This window comes from Chenopodium quinoa, unplaced genomic scaffold, assembly GCF_001683475.1.
Source record: "Chenopodium quinoa cultivar QQ74 unplaced genomic scaffold, ASM168347v1, whole genome shotgun sequence".
In the NCBI taxonomy this organism is placed as follows: Eukaryota; Viridiplantae; Streptophyta; class Magnoliopsida; order Caryophyllales; family Amaranthaceae; genus Chenopodium; species Chenopodium quinoa.
Genome location: NW_018743021.1, coordinates 2,529,507 through 2,546,011, shown reverse-complemented (window position 1 = coordinate 2,546,011; position 16,505 = coordinate 2,529,507). Strand labels below are relative to the sequence as shown.

The following is a 16,505-nucleotide window of genomic DNA, read 5'->3' as shown; positions in this document are numbered from 1 at the left end:
ATCACAATTAGGAGAATCTCAACTTAACGCCCAATAAGACGTTGGGTCTTAAGTTCAATGAGATCAATTCTCTTATTTGATGATTGGGAACTTGTTTATTCATCCAAGGTTAAGTTCCGGTTTTACTGTGATGAAAAGAGGTTGTTTTAACTTAATATAATTCCTGATATATTGCTCGGTCACAGGAGCATGTTTGGAAGTCTACCTATATAAGTACGAAGTTTAGCCGCTTCAAAAAGCTATTGGGGCATAGCTTTGATGTACTTATGAATAGATATGGACACATGGCTTATAGTGTCAAGCTAATATATATTTAAGTAATTAATCTTGTGTGTGTAATATCTTCAAGTTTCCAAATGTGTTGCTTTTGGTTCAAACGTTTTACGATACCAAATGGATACAGATTCTTGAATTGTATATTGCACTAAGTGGGAGTTCATGTCTATGCACACTTTCATTTATGCATAAGATTGTTTTGTGATGATGATGTTTTTGCAATGAGTCTAGTTTAATTCTCAAAATAGGGGAGGATTGTTGAATAATTTTGAGAATTGGAGACAAAATGACAAGTTAATAATTAATTTACTTAGGCAAAGGTGATGTAATTTAATTATATAAGAATATTAAAGCAAAAGAAAATAAGAACAATGGTGAAGGAAGGATGGCTTACGAAAGAAGCTTGATTTGCAGCCCTCTATGTGCCCGGTCAGCCGACCGGTATGGGTGGTGGTCGCCCGACCGGGCGCGAGAGGGTGTATCTGAAAACCTTCTCAGCCGCCCGATCGGGCAGCCACCGCCCGATAGGGCGTGAGAACGGTGATGCAAATTGCTGGGTTTCTCGCCCGATCGGGCCACCACCGCCCGATAGGGCGCGAGAGCAACCCATTTCCGTCACTCCAATCCGCCCGATCGAGCGGCAGCAGCCCGATCGGGTGCGTGTGTAGGCTGGTTGTTCAATGACGGTTATTTGTAATCGTTGATGGCATTTTTTCTTCGTGGCTTTTGGTTTCTTTTGTTTTGATATAAATATGTTCATAGGAACATATGTGTTAGGATCTTCGTGGAATTTTGTTTTCTTTACTTTTCTTTCTTGAGAAAATTAATTGCAATATTTTTATCATCATCATAAATCCAAAAGCTTTTATACATTGAATTGTAATCATCCTACTTGTGATTGCAATTGTTCTTCGTTGTATCTCCTAAGTAAATTTCCGTAAAACCCGGTTGTAGTATAGGGTCGGAATTATACTTTTGGGAAAGTGATCTCGTTCACGCCTCGAAGATTTTACCAGTTTATTTCATTTGCTATCTTTGTGACCCTTGTTAAACACAAAATCCCCAACAACATATACGGAGTATAATATTTGCTAAATTTTTATTTATCCAAATCTTACACATTGAAAGTATACCCTAGAATTACCATGTAGTGGGAAAAAAATCACGAGTAAAGTTAGTAACACATACTTTGTGTTATGTCTATATGTTCCATGTCTAATTAATTGGGTGTATCACTAAACTTTGGACAAGAATATAATCCTTTATCATTATTTTGTTAAATCACCATTAATAAACTTATATTTTTATCCAAATCTGACACATTTAAAATTATGCAATAAAATTACCATATAGTCAGAGAATAACGTTTAATTTAGCAACAACTACGGGCTTGTTTGACATCAGTTTTGGTTTTCAATTTCCTGTTTTTTCGAAAACCAAAAACAGAAAACAAGAAAAAAGAGTTTTCAATTTTCTATTGCCAGTTTTCATAATTATCATAATTTTAATAAGTTTATAAATTTTTTGATTCATTATGGGACTCATATCATATACTTTTAGAGAATAAAAAACCAAAAAACAGAAAATCACAACAATGCCAAACGAACCCTACATTATTATTTTATTTTTTTGATTCTAAGCAACAACTACATTATTCCTAGCTAAACCCTAAAAGATCCAACGTTGAAATTAAAAAAAAAAAAAAGGAAACAAACCTTTTATAAAACGTTTTCCAAAAGTTCCATTTTCACAGAATATTCCCCCCAAAAAATGTAATTATAACTATAATTAAATTTTAATTAATTCGTAATTAATAGTTCCCCTAATTAACGCGAGTTTGACACGAACTCACGTGACGATTGCTGTTTTGGGTCCCATATTTGCTTTTTTTTCCTATATAAACTTCCTTCACTCTAGCATTCTTTCCTTAATTTAAAAAAATCCGTAATTTTCTCACATTAATTTACAACCGTCTGATCATTTTACTATCTCTCTCTTGATCTCAAACACTTTCTCTCTCTACAATTAGTGTTAAAAACGGTATTTTTTCGTCGCATAATCCTCCAATTTTAGCGACGCTATTAGCTCATCTCTGCCCCTTCACACTTTCTCTCTCCTCTTTTTTACTCTGCTTTTTTCGTGTCTGTAAAGGTCAAGATTCTGGCGCCGCCCCTCGCCGGGGACATCTATTTTAAGTAAGCCTATAAATCTATAATCTGTTTTAGTATAATTTGAATTTATTTTGATTAATTTGTCATTTTTAGTTGTTATTTTTCTAATGTTGTAATTTTTATTTGAGTATTTTGAACTGGGTTGTTTGATTTTGAGAAATTTGTGATATGGGGTTGTTTGATTGATTGATTTTGGGAGTTTTCTAGTTATATTGCTCAAATTAAATTTGTGGGTTTTTTTAATTTTGATTTTTGTTACAATTTATTACATTATGTGGTTGAGATTCATACTGATTTTTTTACAAGAAAAAATAAAATAAGAAGCTGTAATAATATGAATTGTATTTAATTAGATTGGGAAGAATATACTTGAAAAAAAAAGGAAAAAGTTTGCTGGTATATTGGTGGTTCACTATTTTTGACAATTATTTGGTCAAAAAGTTCATGTATTGAAAGTGGTGTTCCATGTTGTGCTGAATTTTTCTATTTTTATTGATTTTAATAATGTTTTAAGGAATTTGAACTTAATATTTTATGTATTTAGTCACAATTTTGCAAATTCTTGAATCAGAAGGTCTAACATAGATTTGGGGTTTTTTTTAATTGAAATTTGAAAATTGGCTTTTACTAATTAGAGATTGTACTTTTGGGTTTTGAATTGAAATTGAAATTTGCAAGGTTAAAGATGGTTTTACTGGTAATGTAGTATACAAGAAAAGAGCCAGAGCACTTTCTTCTAGTGGTTGTGGATCTCTTGCTCTTTAAATATGGGTTGCTTTCATTCTACTGCAAGTAGGCAATGTCCCGGACACGAAGACCCGGTTTTCCTTGCTTCTCAAACTGCTTGTAAGCTCCTCCATCTATATTTACTTTAGATGTATGCTTTCGATTAAAAGTTTGTGATCGTTATGAACTCGACAACCCTCTAATCTTGATTGGGCTTTCATATTACCTGATTGTATGAGTAGAATATATGATATTATGATTGGTGAGGTTTGGGCTGGAAGAACTAAAATGAATTTTACTTTCTTTTCAGTTAGTGTTAGTGAAGTCGAAGCGTTGTTCGAGCTGTTTAAGAGCATAAGCAGTTCTGTGATTGATGATGGGCTTATTAGCAAGGTATACAATAATACTATGTTGGCTTTAAATTTGGTTGCCTTGTGACTTGTGTTAGTTTGTGAGGCATGTGAAACTTCTGTTTCATATGCATGTGTATGCTGAAATCCCCTGCAAGGTTGTACTACTTTTTAAGGTTTTTTTATTCAGCTTAAGTTGTAGTAAAGATTCACTAAGATTTTAAGGACATTATTATAGTGTCAATTAGATGTTGACTATGAGCTTATACAAATCTTGATTCAATCCCAATCCTGACAAACATGTCTGGATTTAGGGTCTTGAGCAAGAACGTTCTACCCAAAATCGATTGTGCAACATGATGTAACTGAAAGATATTGGATCAAAGATTCAACCAGAAACTGAACGAACACAAATTATTTATAATGAATATGTCCTAGTGTTTTAACTTTTATGTCTTGCGTAATTGGAGATTTGGAGTTGGGTTTTGATTCTTGTATCGTAGCTTCTCAATTGCATCCTTAATTTCTGTATATCCTGTGCATATGAAATATTTCTGGACTATGTATGGCTTTCCCTTACCATGTATGGCTTTCCCTTACCATGTATGGTTGTATGTATGTTTGCAGGAGGAATTTCAGTTAGCTTTGTTCAAAAACAAGAAGAAAGAGAATCTTTTTGCTAATCGGGTATGTTGCTACTGATGTTGTACATTGAAGACACTACACCTTCAGCTATATTCTTATTTATCCATTTGTAATTTGATAATTTATGTCTTGTAAATATTATGTTAGACCCTTAATAACTGCGAATCCTTTTGTACACAGATCTTTGATTTGTTCGATGTTAAAAGGAAAGGAGTAGTTGATTTTGGTGACTTTGTCAGAGTGTTGAACGTCTTCCATCCTAATGCCTCTCAAGAAGACAAGATAGACTGTATGTAACCTAGCTTTATACAAAGTCTCTCTAACATTGTCCTACATATTGTATATCTGAAACCTGGGTCATGCATACATATTTACAGATTTAACACTCATTCTTTTTCTATTGCAGTCACATTTAAGCTTTATGATCTGGATGGCACAGGATATATTGAGCGTGACGAGGTATATCGGGTTTGCTATCCCCTAATCTTTAACCCTTAACTTTCATTTTCCCATTTTTTTTTAAAAAATCCTTGATGTCTGAACAATGTCTTGTTTTACTTTGCAATACTGTGGACCCTGCTTCAAGGGATCATAATTTTGCGCAATATGGTTGTCGGCTTCTGTTGTTGTTTGGCTTTAGCCAGACAGATCTTCATTCAATGCCTATTGTCTTGTTCCTTGTGAGGTGATTTTTGCCTCACAGTTTGCAGTTGAGGTGGGGAGAGTTATGTTGGCATGTTTGTTTGATTCATTCTTTTAATCCTTAAACATTGCTCAATGTGATTTTCGTTCTTATAACCTTTAATTATCATTGTGCACTACACTATAGTGATTGTGGAATTAATAAACTAGTGATTAAGCAGGCCTCAACACCAATACTTTTCCATCCGCCAGTGCAATTTAGTGTGATGCTTCGCTGGGTGATCCTTTAGGTTGCATAGTAGTGCCTTTGTTGTCTTAGTTGTTCTTGTGTGCACTTGATCATAATTCTACATGCTTTGTAAAAGCACACTTTTATACCTTGCAAGTTAGCAAGTTTGTTATACAAAGTAATATTCATATGAGCTGATATATATTTTTGCAGGTGAGGCAAATGTTGATCGCAATTCTATGTGAATCTGAACTAAAGTTGGCAGATGAAACAATCGAACAAATACTTGATAAGGTAAGGGTAACACATTTCCACATGTATTCTTGAAGCTAATTAGTTATCATATAAACTGGAGACTATTCTTTGTTTCTGCAACCTAATTAATCATATATATGGTTTTTTGAACAGACATTCAAAGAAGCTGATGTAAATCTAGATGGAAAGATTGATAAATCCGAGTGGCATCAGTTTGTGACGAAAAATCCTTCATTGCTAAAAATAATGACACTCCAATATCTCAGGTATTATGGGGTGATTTTCTCTTGTAAGCTAGCTGTGTACCATTATGTGCACACATATCTTTGAGGGTGACTCATCCTGATTTGGTTTTGTTTACCTGGGAAACTCATACAGGGATATCACAACTACATTTCCTAGTTTTGTTTTCCATTCAGAAGTTGATGAAATGGCCACTTAAGGAGCTGATAAAAGCTGCTTGCAGTCCCGTTAAATTTGATCCCTGGGGCAGATTCTGCACATATAGCTAGACCCCCCCTTATTTTTTTTGTCCCCTTGAACTATTGTTATCCCAACCATTAAGAAGAGTTGAGGTGTGCTTAAGGTAGCCTGTGCATATGGTTTGTGTGTCGAAAAGTTGAGATGTGCCGTATCAGTTGTGCTCTGGCTTTCTAGTTTTAGTTTGTTAGAATTAGAGAAAGAACATCTATATTAAATGGGAAAAGAGAACATTATATTAATACATTCAAAAGCAGTTTACCTTTTGTCCCATTCTCGGCTTTTCTACCCTATGTACATTATATTTGTGGTTCTACTGAAGCTGTGAATCCTGTGATGGTAGCAACAAACATGCCATCTGCTTATTGAGGCATTGAGATAAATATTGCTGTAGACTATTGACTGTAAAGGATAATTGTTGTCAAAATTGTATAATGTGACAACTAAATTTAGATGGAGATTTTGTATTATGTTTGTTTTTAGACTCGCAAGAACACGTGTTGAACAAACATAATGTCGGAGCGTTTGTAAAGCAATAGGATAGAAGCAAAATGCAATAAGCCAATAATGGAAGCGTGAAGTAGTTGAGTTAGTATCTCTTATGTCGGTATAATTGGTGGTTATGTATCATACTAGTCAATGTTTGGTTTTGTTGGTATAATTGGTGGTTATGTATCGTACCAGTCAATGTTAGGTGCAGTTGGCCTAATAGAGTTGAGGCATGCATGGTAACAACTTGTTTGATGACGCCTCGCGATCGAAACCCTCCAGAGCTGCAAAGAGTAAATGTATAGAGTTGTAAATGGGATATGATCACAAGTCTTTTTGATTTGGACTAATTTAGTAATTACTAACATGGATTTGACAATAGCTGGAAAAAGCTAGATGTATAGTATTTGTTCAATGATTTACCAAAAAACATTGAATGTGAATTTGTGTCGACAATCTTCATTGTCAACTACTCCATAGCTCACTCGCGACTTTTGATTAAGAGCTTTGGAGCGTATAATGTAACTAACAAATTTAATGAATACTTTTATTGATCTCCTTGCATTTTGTAAATCATTTGATCTACTACTAGTGTATTTTTGTGGACAAGGTGCAAACATCATCGACTAGTTTACGATTACATGGTATTTTCGGAAATAAGTCAACATTAGTGGGACTCGCATATTATAAAAGTTATTCACTTATTTACAAAATTGTCATGCTGACTGGGTTGATTGTTGATATATTTACAAAAATGGTAATAAATTTTATTTATCATCAAGATGATTGGGGGCTTCCTCCAATATGTATGTAAAATTGTAAATCTTTAATGGTTTGTAAAATCCTTTTTGTACAGTCTTTTTTTTTTAGGTGTTTCTCCTCTTCTAAACTCATGGGAGGTGGTGGGTGGTAGGGTGGAAGAGTCCAAAAGAAAATTAGTGAATTTTAATTAACTTATAAATTGTACTATAAGTGCAATTGGCTCCTTTGCGTATAAACTTTAAACACGGTATTTGGTTGAGTCGAGCTACTTCTAAAGCCCCCTTTTTTTTTTTTTTTTTTGGTATTCCATCCGATTAACTCTTTGAGCTAATCTGGATTTGGGGATTAATTTTGGGTGATTTGGTTTCAGTCTTCTCCTAAGCACCAACAACCATTTTTTTTTTTCTTTCACAAACTTTAAAATGCAGTAGTAAAAATGACCCTGCATCTGGATATACCAGCCCTTCATACTCTTCTTCATGGTTGGGATAACAATAGTTTAAGGGGGCAAAAAAAACCCTAATGGCAATTTTAGCATTTGTTGGTAGGGATTTTGATGAGATTCTGATAAACCCTACAGATTACCGGCCCAGAAATTTCATCAAAATCCATTCCAACAAATCCTAAAAATGCCGTAAAATTTGCAGAATTTCAGAAGAAGAAAATCGATCGGATTCCCTTCACCACCGCATTTTCTTCGACAATTGCCGCATTCTGCTCAGAATTATCTCAGCTATCCTTTTGCGACAGTGTAGTTTCATTCGACAATTGCCGCATTCTGCTCAGAATTTCAAAGATATAATTCAGGTTAAGTTACAAAATTTTGGCTTTATTATTTAAATTTTCGTATTCATGAGTTGAATTACCTGTAATTTTTTTCTTCTTTAGGTTTAATTTGCATTAATTATAGTATGAAATTTGATCCTGATAATTTTTAGTTCTAATTTGCTTTGTAAAATGAAAATTGCGTCTGATAATTAGTGATTTATTATTGTAATTTTCTGATTTTCCACCTAATTTTTTCATGATTTTTGAAATTTTATCATATTTGATTGATTTTGAGTACATATTTTAGGCATATTACAATAATTATTCTTTTATTTTTAAAGAATAAATCATCTTCTCAATTGTGCATTTTTAGATATTCTGCGATAATTAAATGTTTTTTCATGCAGGCTATGTATTCAATGAATAATGCTGCTACCTGCATTGCTTGAGCTCTGATCTCCAATGCTTCACATTCGAGCATAGCTCGCCTCTCCTCGTCTTCTAAGCGTAAGGTGTCTTTCTGCATACTCCCTTGCATATAGACCTTGAATAATTATGAATGAAAACAGCATAACATTATCACTTGATATGATTTGGGCATTTTTTGTTTAGAATAATTACATTGGCCTTCTATGCTAAATTCCGAGGATTAAACCTTATTTCCCTGCAATAATAGATGGAGTACTTCGAGAATACTAAGTGTTGCAATTGTAGAATCAGAGACAAACCAGGCATGTTAGATTAGCAGTAGGAGCTTGTATTCATGTTGTTGGATTGACTTATATTAGTTTGTTGCTGACAATAAGTTCTTGAACATTTCACATCTCCTCCCCAAAGGAATACTTTTGGTTGGATCAATCTTAGTTGGGAAGCTCTCCTAATTTTCCATTCTTTTAATACTGTGCGAGGTATTTTGGGATGATTAGCTCTTTGAGAATCAGTGGTATATACCCCGGTCAATAGATGGGCCGGTGTAACATCTTTGATAGCCATGAACTTTCATAATACGAGTATAGATAAAATTGAATTTCTTTTCGTTTTACTTGCAGCTGAACTTCATAGGGACATTTACTCATTGTCTGCCTTGCCCTAAAGTCAGCAGTTACCACTGAGAATAAATCCTGTGAAAGGAGCGTCGAGGCAGAATTATAAATGTGCAGTCTTACATCAAAAACCCCCAAATTCAATTTTCGTTAATTTTCTTAGCTCAGTAATTCCATTTAAGATGCATGGACTACTCTGTTCCTCCTCACAACTATGAAATAAGAGTAAGTTTAGAGTGATGATGATTAAGTAATAATGTCTAGGAGAATTAGTGACATATTCAGCAGAGTTGAAAGTGAATTAAAGATCCACTCTATCCTTTGATATGCATGATGATTAAGTTATAATGTCTCATGGAGTATTAAACTGTTTCCTGCCTTTCTTCTTTCATTTGGAGGTTGATTAAATTAGTAAGAAATAGATACAGTTATACAGGCACCAAGACGTGTGGAGTCAAAGCCCTGCAATTAAAATGCTATTATTGTATCTTATGCTGTAAAGAGTTTTTGTAGCAAATTGCTTGTTTTATTGTACGAAGTATTACAAAATGGATTCAGATATCATTATTGGTCTGCTTGTTACACGCTTTAACAACAACAAAAGATTGGTCTGCTTGGAAGTATATTTATTGATGCCTGGCTGCATTTCTCAGAAATTCAACAAGCCCACTGATATATTGTTCCTCGTGCAGCTTTTGATCACCAAAGATTGCTGCAGCTTGCCTAGTTTGAGCTTTAATCTTCTGCGCTTCATCTCCAAGCATGGCTTGTTTCAGTGCATAAGCTATGTCGTCTCCAGAGTATGATCCATCTTCCCTTCTTTCTACTTCAATCCCCAAACCCTTATCTACCATCACCCTTGCATTTAGCCCTTGATCAATAATAAATGGCAACAGTATAAGATTGTGCCCATGTTCTAGTGTCTCTATGATTGAACCCCACCCAGAGTGAAACAATGAGCCCCCAATTGACCGGTGAGCCAAAATTTTGAGCTGCGGTGCCCACCCAAGACACACAATCCCTTTCCCTGATGTTCGCTTCAGAAAGCCTTCTGGTAATGCCTCAGAATCATCAACTGCCCAAGTGGGTTTTCTGAGAGCCCAAATGAATGGCAACTGTGCAAGCTCTAGCCCATTGGCTATCCCATAAACTTCATCTTTTGTGAGTTTATACTCACTGCCAAATCCTACATAGATTACTGATTGAGGGCTCTGTTGATCAAGCCATTTGAAGTTTTCAATCCATGTTTCTTCTGTGATTTTTTCTTCTACTTTGGGTGGTGGGAGCAGGCCTACTGGCACCACAGGCTTGTTAATGAGCTTTTGAAAGAGATCCATGTACTCTCCTTCAAATTCCCTGCAACTGCGAACGCCTACTGCATCACATCCCTGGATTATCTTAGCCAGCCTCTCACCATCTGATATCCCGGATTCATTCATGCTGTAAGCTCCTGCGTGGAATCCTGCTGCCTCGTAACCACGGAAAGCAACTGATTGTGGGAAGATTCCACCCCAGGGAGGTGGGGTTATCAAACTGTCTGGTGTTGGTCTCATTTTTTCCCGACCTTCCCCTGAAAGGTACTCTGGTGGACCCACAAAACACAATGTGGTGGCTGTGTAGACAGAGAAGAACATGAACTTAACATGACATTCCTGAGCAACCTCAGACATCCGATAACCTATGATATCAGAGATTAGCCAATTAGGTGAATTGCTTGAAACAAACTTCTTGACGGGCTCATACAGGAGATCATAAGCCACCTTTAGGTATGGGATCTCATCAAACTGTATGTCAACAGTAGCCTCGGCTCCTTCGAGCAGGACACTATCTGAAACTGTTGGTAACGGGATGCTTACATACTCTATAAGGGAACTTAATTTGGAAGGGATACTAGGAAGCCTCTCAATGTTCCTTGGGGTTGATATGTACGACACTCGTACACCTTTGTTGGCCAAGGCTACGGCGAGCTGGTAGAAAGGGATCATATGGCCGAACGCTGACCATGGAAGCATAACTACGTGAAGATCACTAGAGTCTGTCATCATTGAAGTATGAGAACTCAGTAAATAGTGGAATTTAGTGTAATTTTACAGTGGAATTTCAGACTTTAGTGTAATTTTACAGTGGAATTTCTATAACGTTTCTTATTTTTCTTCTATTTGGGATGAAAGGTTCATATAAAGGCTTGTTTTGATATATTATATCGACATGTAATATTAACTATAAATAATTAAAATCTGTATTTAATTAATGAAATACTACTGTCCGTAAATGGTACAGTATTAAGGATTATAAAAACCATTGAAAGGCAGGTTGCTGTCTTCCTACTCTATTCTAGTCGTAGTGGGTGTGCGGATGCATTATGCATATGCAATTATGCATACTACCGAGTCAATTATTGCATTTTAATATTCGAAGTGCGTATTAAGAAAACCTGCAAGTCCAAGAAAGATTGTAGAGATCTTTTTGGCCTTTAATTTAGCTTATATTATTAAACAAATTTGGGATCGGCAATGTTGTTGGTGTTCAATTTTTATACTCTGTAGACAGTTTTCCAAAAAGGGGATATAATTAAATACTCCCTCTTGTCTCCAAGAAAAAAAAAAAAAAAAAAAAACCTTTCTCCGTTTTCAAATACTTGCTCAATTTTTAAGGCTCACAGATTGATTCAGATTGAGAAATTATTTTCTCTTTATCATAAGGTATAACATCTATTGAGTAAAATTAGACTCAAAATAATTCGGATTTGAGCTAGGTTCACTTCCAAATAAGAAGAAAGTTTGCTCAACCAATATTTTCTATTTCAGAGGTCAGTTTGTGATTTATGGTTAAGTTGAAACAAATTGCTGACCAACTAGTTTAAACATTTGGTGATTAATCAAGATGTTTAAAACTTGTAATAATTAGAGTATCTCCAATGGTTCAATTATAAGGATTTGCTTGCAATTTAAATAAAGTTTCTAGCTACATGCTTACCATTGGAGAACAAAAAATTAGTTCTTAATTTAAATATTAGTTCTTAATTTTTGTTTTTTTTTTTAATTTTTAATTTTTTAATTTTTGAGGAAATATATTTATAGTTCTTAATTTCTAATGGATGTGTATGAAGTAGTATTTTGTCAATGGATCGATTGTCGTTACATGCGTTAAAATATTGAAGGCCTCAGTGTTGCGTAATCACCGAATCATTCATTATACGTCGGCTCTCTTAATTGTGAAAAGACTAGATTACCATTAGAAAATATGTAACATCACTAAATAGATATGGTGCATGAATAATCTGCCTATATTAAGGCTTCTATAAGATACATGGTTGTTAGGCTACCAGTGCACTGCAAGCTGCATTATCCTTTCACACACTGCACCAACTTTTCAGCTATTCTTTCCGTCATTGCTTTGTTTGTTCGGCTTTTTACGGTTTTCATTACACTATAACTTTTCAACTATTCTCTTTATCATTGCTCAATTTGACTTTTTATAATCTCCGTAACAAGTTTTAAAATATAAATATTTGTCTTTGGTTGACCATGGAAGAAGTAACGTTCTACATTCCACTAATATAGCTAAGCCTAACTTTTCAAAATCTTGAATTTTCATTGTAGGCAGTTTTTTCCACATCCGGAAAATAAAACGCCTTATAAATGGGTTTTCTGACGGAAAACAAGGTTTCTGTCGTTATTTGCTTGTTTTCTAGTAGTGTTCAAATGAACTATCATACTTTGGAATTAATATTCCGTTGTTGTTCCTCCCCATTTACGGACTCTACTTTCCGCTTCATCTGCCTGCGAATCAAACACATTCATGCAAATAAGACTAAGATTCTACTCCATAGATTGTAAAGTGATAAAATTATGATGATAGGAATACATAGAACTTACTTCTTTCTTCCAATTAGTGAGGCTTGTAACTATGATCAACACAATAGTTTGTAAACAAATACCACTAAGCATCCCTCCCCAAACACCCTGCATTCAAAAATTGATAATAGCAAACAAATAAATCAAAGATTACTAATTTAAGCTAACTTCGTTAGTACAATATAATATTTTCTCGTTCATGATTACCATAACTCCAAAGCCGAATTTGAAACCAAGAATTAGGCCTGCTGGTAGCCCAAACATATAGTAGCACACGATATTAATGTACGCGAAAAGTGCTTGCCATCCAGCTCCAATAGCAATCCCTTAATCAGCAAAGATGGAAGAAAAAATCAGGATCAACAAACATACAATTAAGGCTAGTAGACTTGATAAAAAGATTGAAATAACATGAACTTGCCTGATAAAACTGGTTGAAGACTATTGAGCAGGAAATTAAATGCCAAGAATAGCGCGAGGCTAGTAGTTTCCTGAGCTACAGGTACACTTGCTGTGAAAAGAAATGGGAACCATTCCTTAGTAACAAGCACTAGTATGACTGCCACCAATCCTACTGCCACTGAAGTTATGGATACTACCCACGCCGATATCTTGGCTTGTCTATGATTACCAGCTCCGAGTTCATTTGACACCCTTACACTATATATAAATATAGAAACAATATAGATATTGATCACATAAAAATGTTTTAAGTTTTTTTCTCAAAAATTTGATTCATCATTTAGTAGTATTAGTACATATTATTGTTAGTGCAAGGAGAGTTACGTACCTAACAGCTGCATTGAAACCAACTGCTATCATTGTATCCCAGCCTTCTAAGTTCATGCTGTAATTTGTGTTTATCAAATAAAACATTGTTTGACATGATTAATAATTGCAATTTGTGAAATTGTGTCATTTTGTTGAATTTCCATATGACATTATGTTGGTGTTTGGTAATTGGTATAGAAGAGTATCATATAAGTTGAGTGTTACCAAATCGCGAGGGCATCAATTGGCACCAAAGGGTTGGGAAGACGGCCAGTGATCACAATGATTAGCATCATGTACCAGAACTCCAAGCTTCAAAACCAAGGATGCCAAAACTAGGATTAGATTATTAGAAGGATTATTCTAAGAGAAGTTTTATGCTAACTTGGTCAGTATTGAGAAATTAGAACATTAGATTACGAAAAGGTATGTATGAGATGATATACCATAACATAACAGCAGAAGCAAAGGAGAGCTTAACAAACTCCCACAAGTCCTCGAATGCTAGCCATGAAAAACCACCCCAAGCACCATCTGATTTAGTGACAAAGATATAGATGATCTGCGCGATGACTATTAGCCACCATGATGTGTTGAGCATGATTGCTGCTCCAACCAAGCCCCACTCAAGTTTGAGTATGAATAGCCAACTCAATACGCCGTGTATCAGGACAACAACCGCGGATATCCAAGCCATTACATCCACTTTACCTTGTGCTTGCAAGAATTTTTGTATTGGGAAATTCATGGCATAGGCAAATAGTTGAGGAATCATCCACAATGCAAATTTTCCTAGGAAATTTGATAATTAGTGCAACTATTTCTGTCATAAAATCCATAAATAAGCTGCATTTAGTGATACCTTCATTTCAAGTACAAATTCAAACATATGTATTATCATATTCATGTTGCTCCAAAAATTAATCGCAATACTAGTGTGTTTTAGAAACATAACTAGATAATTTAACCTGCAGGACATACCATCATATCGTGACTTTGCCTTAATAAAGCCTTTTTGAAAGAAGGTGGGGGTGGGGGATGAAATTTTATACTAAACAGCAGCAAGTGAAATTTCTTCAGTCTCTCCAAAAAGTTGAAGAACAGAAGGACTATAGACATAAAGTGGTGTGAGTAAAATCGCGGTGATTAGCAAGATAATCCATGATCTTTGCATGTATATCCCTAGCATCCTCAACTTTCCTGCACCAAATGCTTGTCCACACAATGTCTCTAATGCACTCCCCATTCCAAGCTGCATTTCAACATGATAATTAATTACGGCATTGACATTATGCTATCAAAATCGAGTATATTTCAAAGTAACAACCTGAGGCATTGCCGAGGACACACACTAGTTACAACCATCAAACACGTATACTCTATAAAAAGGTGAGGTTAGTAGCAATACCATAACACCATAACCAAGACCAGCAATAACAGAGTTCTCCACGGCAACAGCGGCTAGCTCGAGGTCACCAACACGGCCACTAAAGGTCTGAGTAAGAGCACCAAGTGAGTACTGACAAATGCAAGTGAAGATAGCAGGACCAGCAATATGTCATAGCTTCTTTGACTCCCAACAAAACTCCTTTGTTAAGAATAACACCTTTTGCAAATCTTTCTCTTTTGGGGTAAGAAGTGGAATCCTTTCTCCTTTCTCCTTTCTCCATTATTCCTCCCTTTTTCAGATATAATCTAGCATGTAACAAAGTACATTATATAAATTTATGATAAGTTTTGTTATAATAAAGTAAAACAGGATTTAGAATTTAGAGTTGGAAAAATTAAGCTTAAGATAATAATCTTACATGGAAGCTAACAGGGGAGGAAATGAAGGAAAATTAGTGTTAGATTCTTCAACTATTGAAATAAGTTAAAAAAAAGTTTACTCAGTTGATTCTTTAGTTAGCAGCAACTTCAAAAATTACTTTAGTCTTGTTTAATTAGGGAGTGGCATTATAGGCGAAATTTGCGGAGTTGTCATGAGATTCCTAGCTAATCACATGAGTTTTGACATCTTAATAAACATATAATACTGTAGTATTACTCCACTGTAGGTGGCATTAATTGAGAATTACCATAGAGTGAGTTAATAAGTTTTTATAATGGTATTAAGCATAAGAAACCTAATAAATTGTGGCATACATTGTGGAAAAATAAATGTTTGATGCAATATATATGAAGGATTTATTCATACTGCGGGCCTGCTGTGATTTACTGAAATGAGCTGAACTAAACTGAACTGAACTGAGCTGATTGGAGCTAAACTGAACTGAACTGATTGGAGCTAAACTGAACTGAACTGATTGGAGCTAAACTGAACTGAATAGAGCTGAATGAATTGTTTATGAGAGATAGAAATTAAAAACTGAACTGAACTAAACTGATTGGAGCTGAACTAAACTGAAGAAAACAGGCCTTGCATCGACATTGACAATCTGCAACCTGCAAATCTTTGCCACCGAAACCGCAATTAATAGTGACAACATAAAAATATACTTTCTCCGTTCAAAAGTTGTTGCACAAGTTGCTCACACATTGGTTATGTTTGGTAAAATTAATAGTACAAAGTTGTTGGTTTTATGCAACCACATTTGATAACCTATACTATGTGTTTCAAAGTCTAAAGTCTCAAACCCAATACTTTGATTAGGTTAAAACAATTTTTTTATTAATTGATCCAAGCACTTATTAGTACCGATATATTAGTTACTCCATTTAACTTATCGGACGTTGCTTTGTAGAATTCATGATTCATGTGCTTCTGATTTGTCACGCTCATCTTCTACTGTAATAATTTGTGTTTAATTATAGTACGTATACATCTTTAACTCTTTTGACATATGTTGAATTTGTGTGGTTGCCGACTTGCCATCTATTCCACCACTCTATATTGCGGCCGATCCATTCCATCAAACTAAATTGCGGCCGGCCCATTCCACTTCAAGCGGCTGCGGCCCAATCAACTTTTTTTTTTTGATGTGACAGCCCAAAATAGCGGCACCACCTCAATTGTTAAACCTTTTTAACACTTTCAATTC

General features: G+C 35.0%; 2 protein-coding genes and 1 pseudogene across 3 annotated transcripts; 1 reads left to right on the top strand and 2 right to left on the bottom strand.

Annotated features, from left to right (window-relative positions):
- Window positions 1-2,201: 2,201 nt before the first annotated feature.
- LOC110730283 (calcineurin B-like protein 1) lies at window positions 2,202-10,983 on the top strand. 2 transcript variants are annotated; one of them, XM_021910074.1, is made up of 11 exons: window positions 2,202-2,471; window positions 3,154-3,293; window positions 3,484-3,566; window positions 4,151-4,210; window positions 4,349-4,457; window positions 4,575-4,627; window positions 5,253-5,333; window positions 5,448-5,560; window positions 5,673-7,832; window positions 8,201-8,305; window positions 9,529-10,983. In XM_021910074.1, exons 2-9 carry the CDS (start codon window positions 3,215-3,217, stop codon window positions 5,734-5,736), a joined length of 642 nt encoding a protein of 213 aa, XP_021765766.1. In that variant the 5' UTR covers window positions 2,202-2,471; window positions 3,154-3,214; the 3' UTR covers window positions 5,737-7,832; window positions 8,201-8,305; window positions 9,529-10,983. The 2 variants fall into 2 exon arrangements, with proteins under 2 accessions (XP_021765766.1, XP_021765765.1); XM_021910073.1 differs by having other exon boundaries at window positions 3,126-3,293.
- On the bottom strand, window positions 9,463-10,878 carry LOC110730047 (putative UDP-rhamnose:rhamnosyltransferase 1). The gene has a single exon (XM_021909824.1). It carries the CDS (start codon window positions 10,876-10,878, stop codon window positions 9,463-9,465), a length of 1,416 nt encoding a protein of 471 aa, XP_021765516.1.
- Window positions 10,984-11,751: 768 nt separating the features above from the next.
- LOC110730285 lies at window positions 11,752-15,121 on the bottom strand (annotated as a pseudogene).
- Window positions 15,122-16,505: the final 1,384 nt, after the last annotated feature.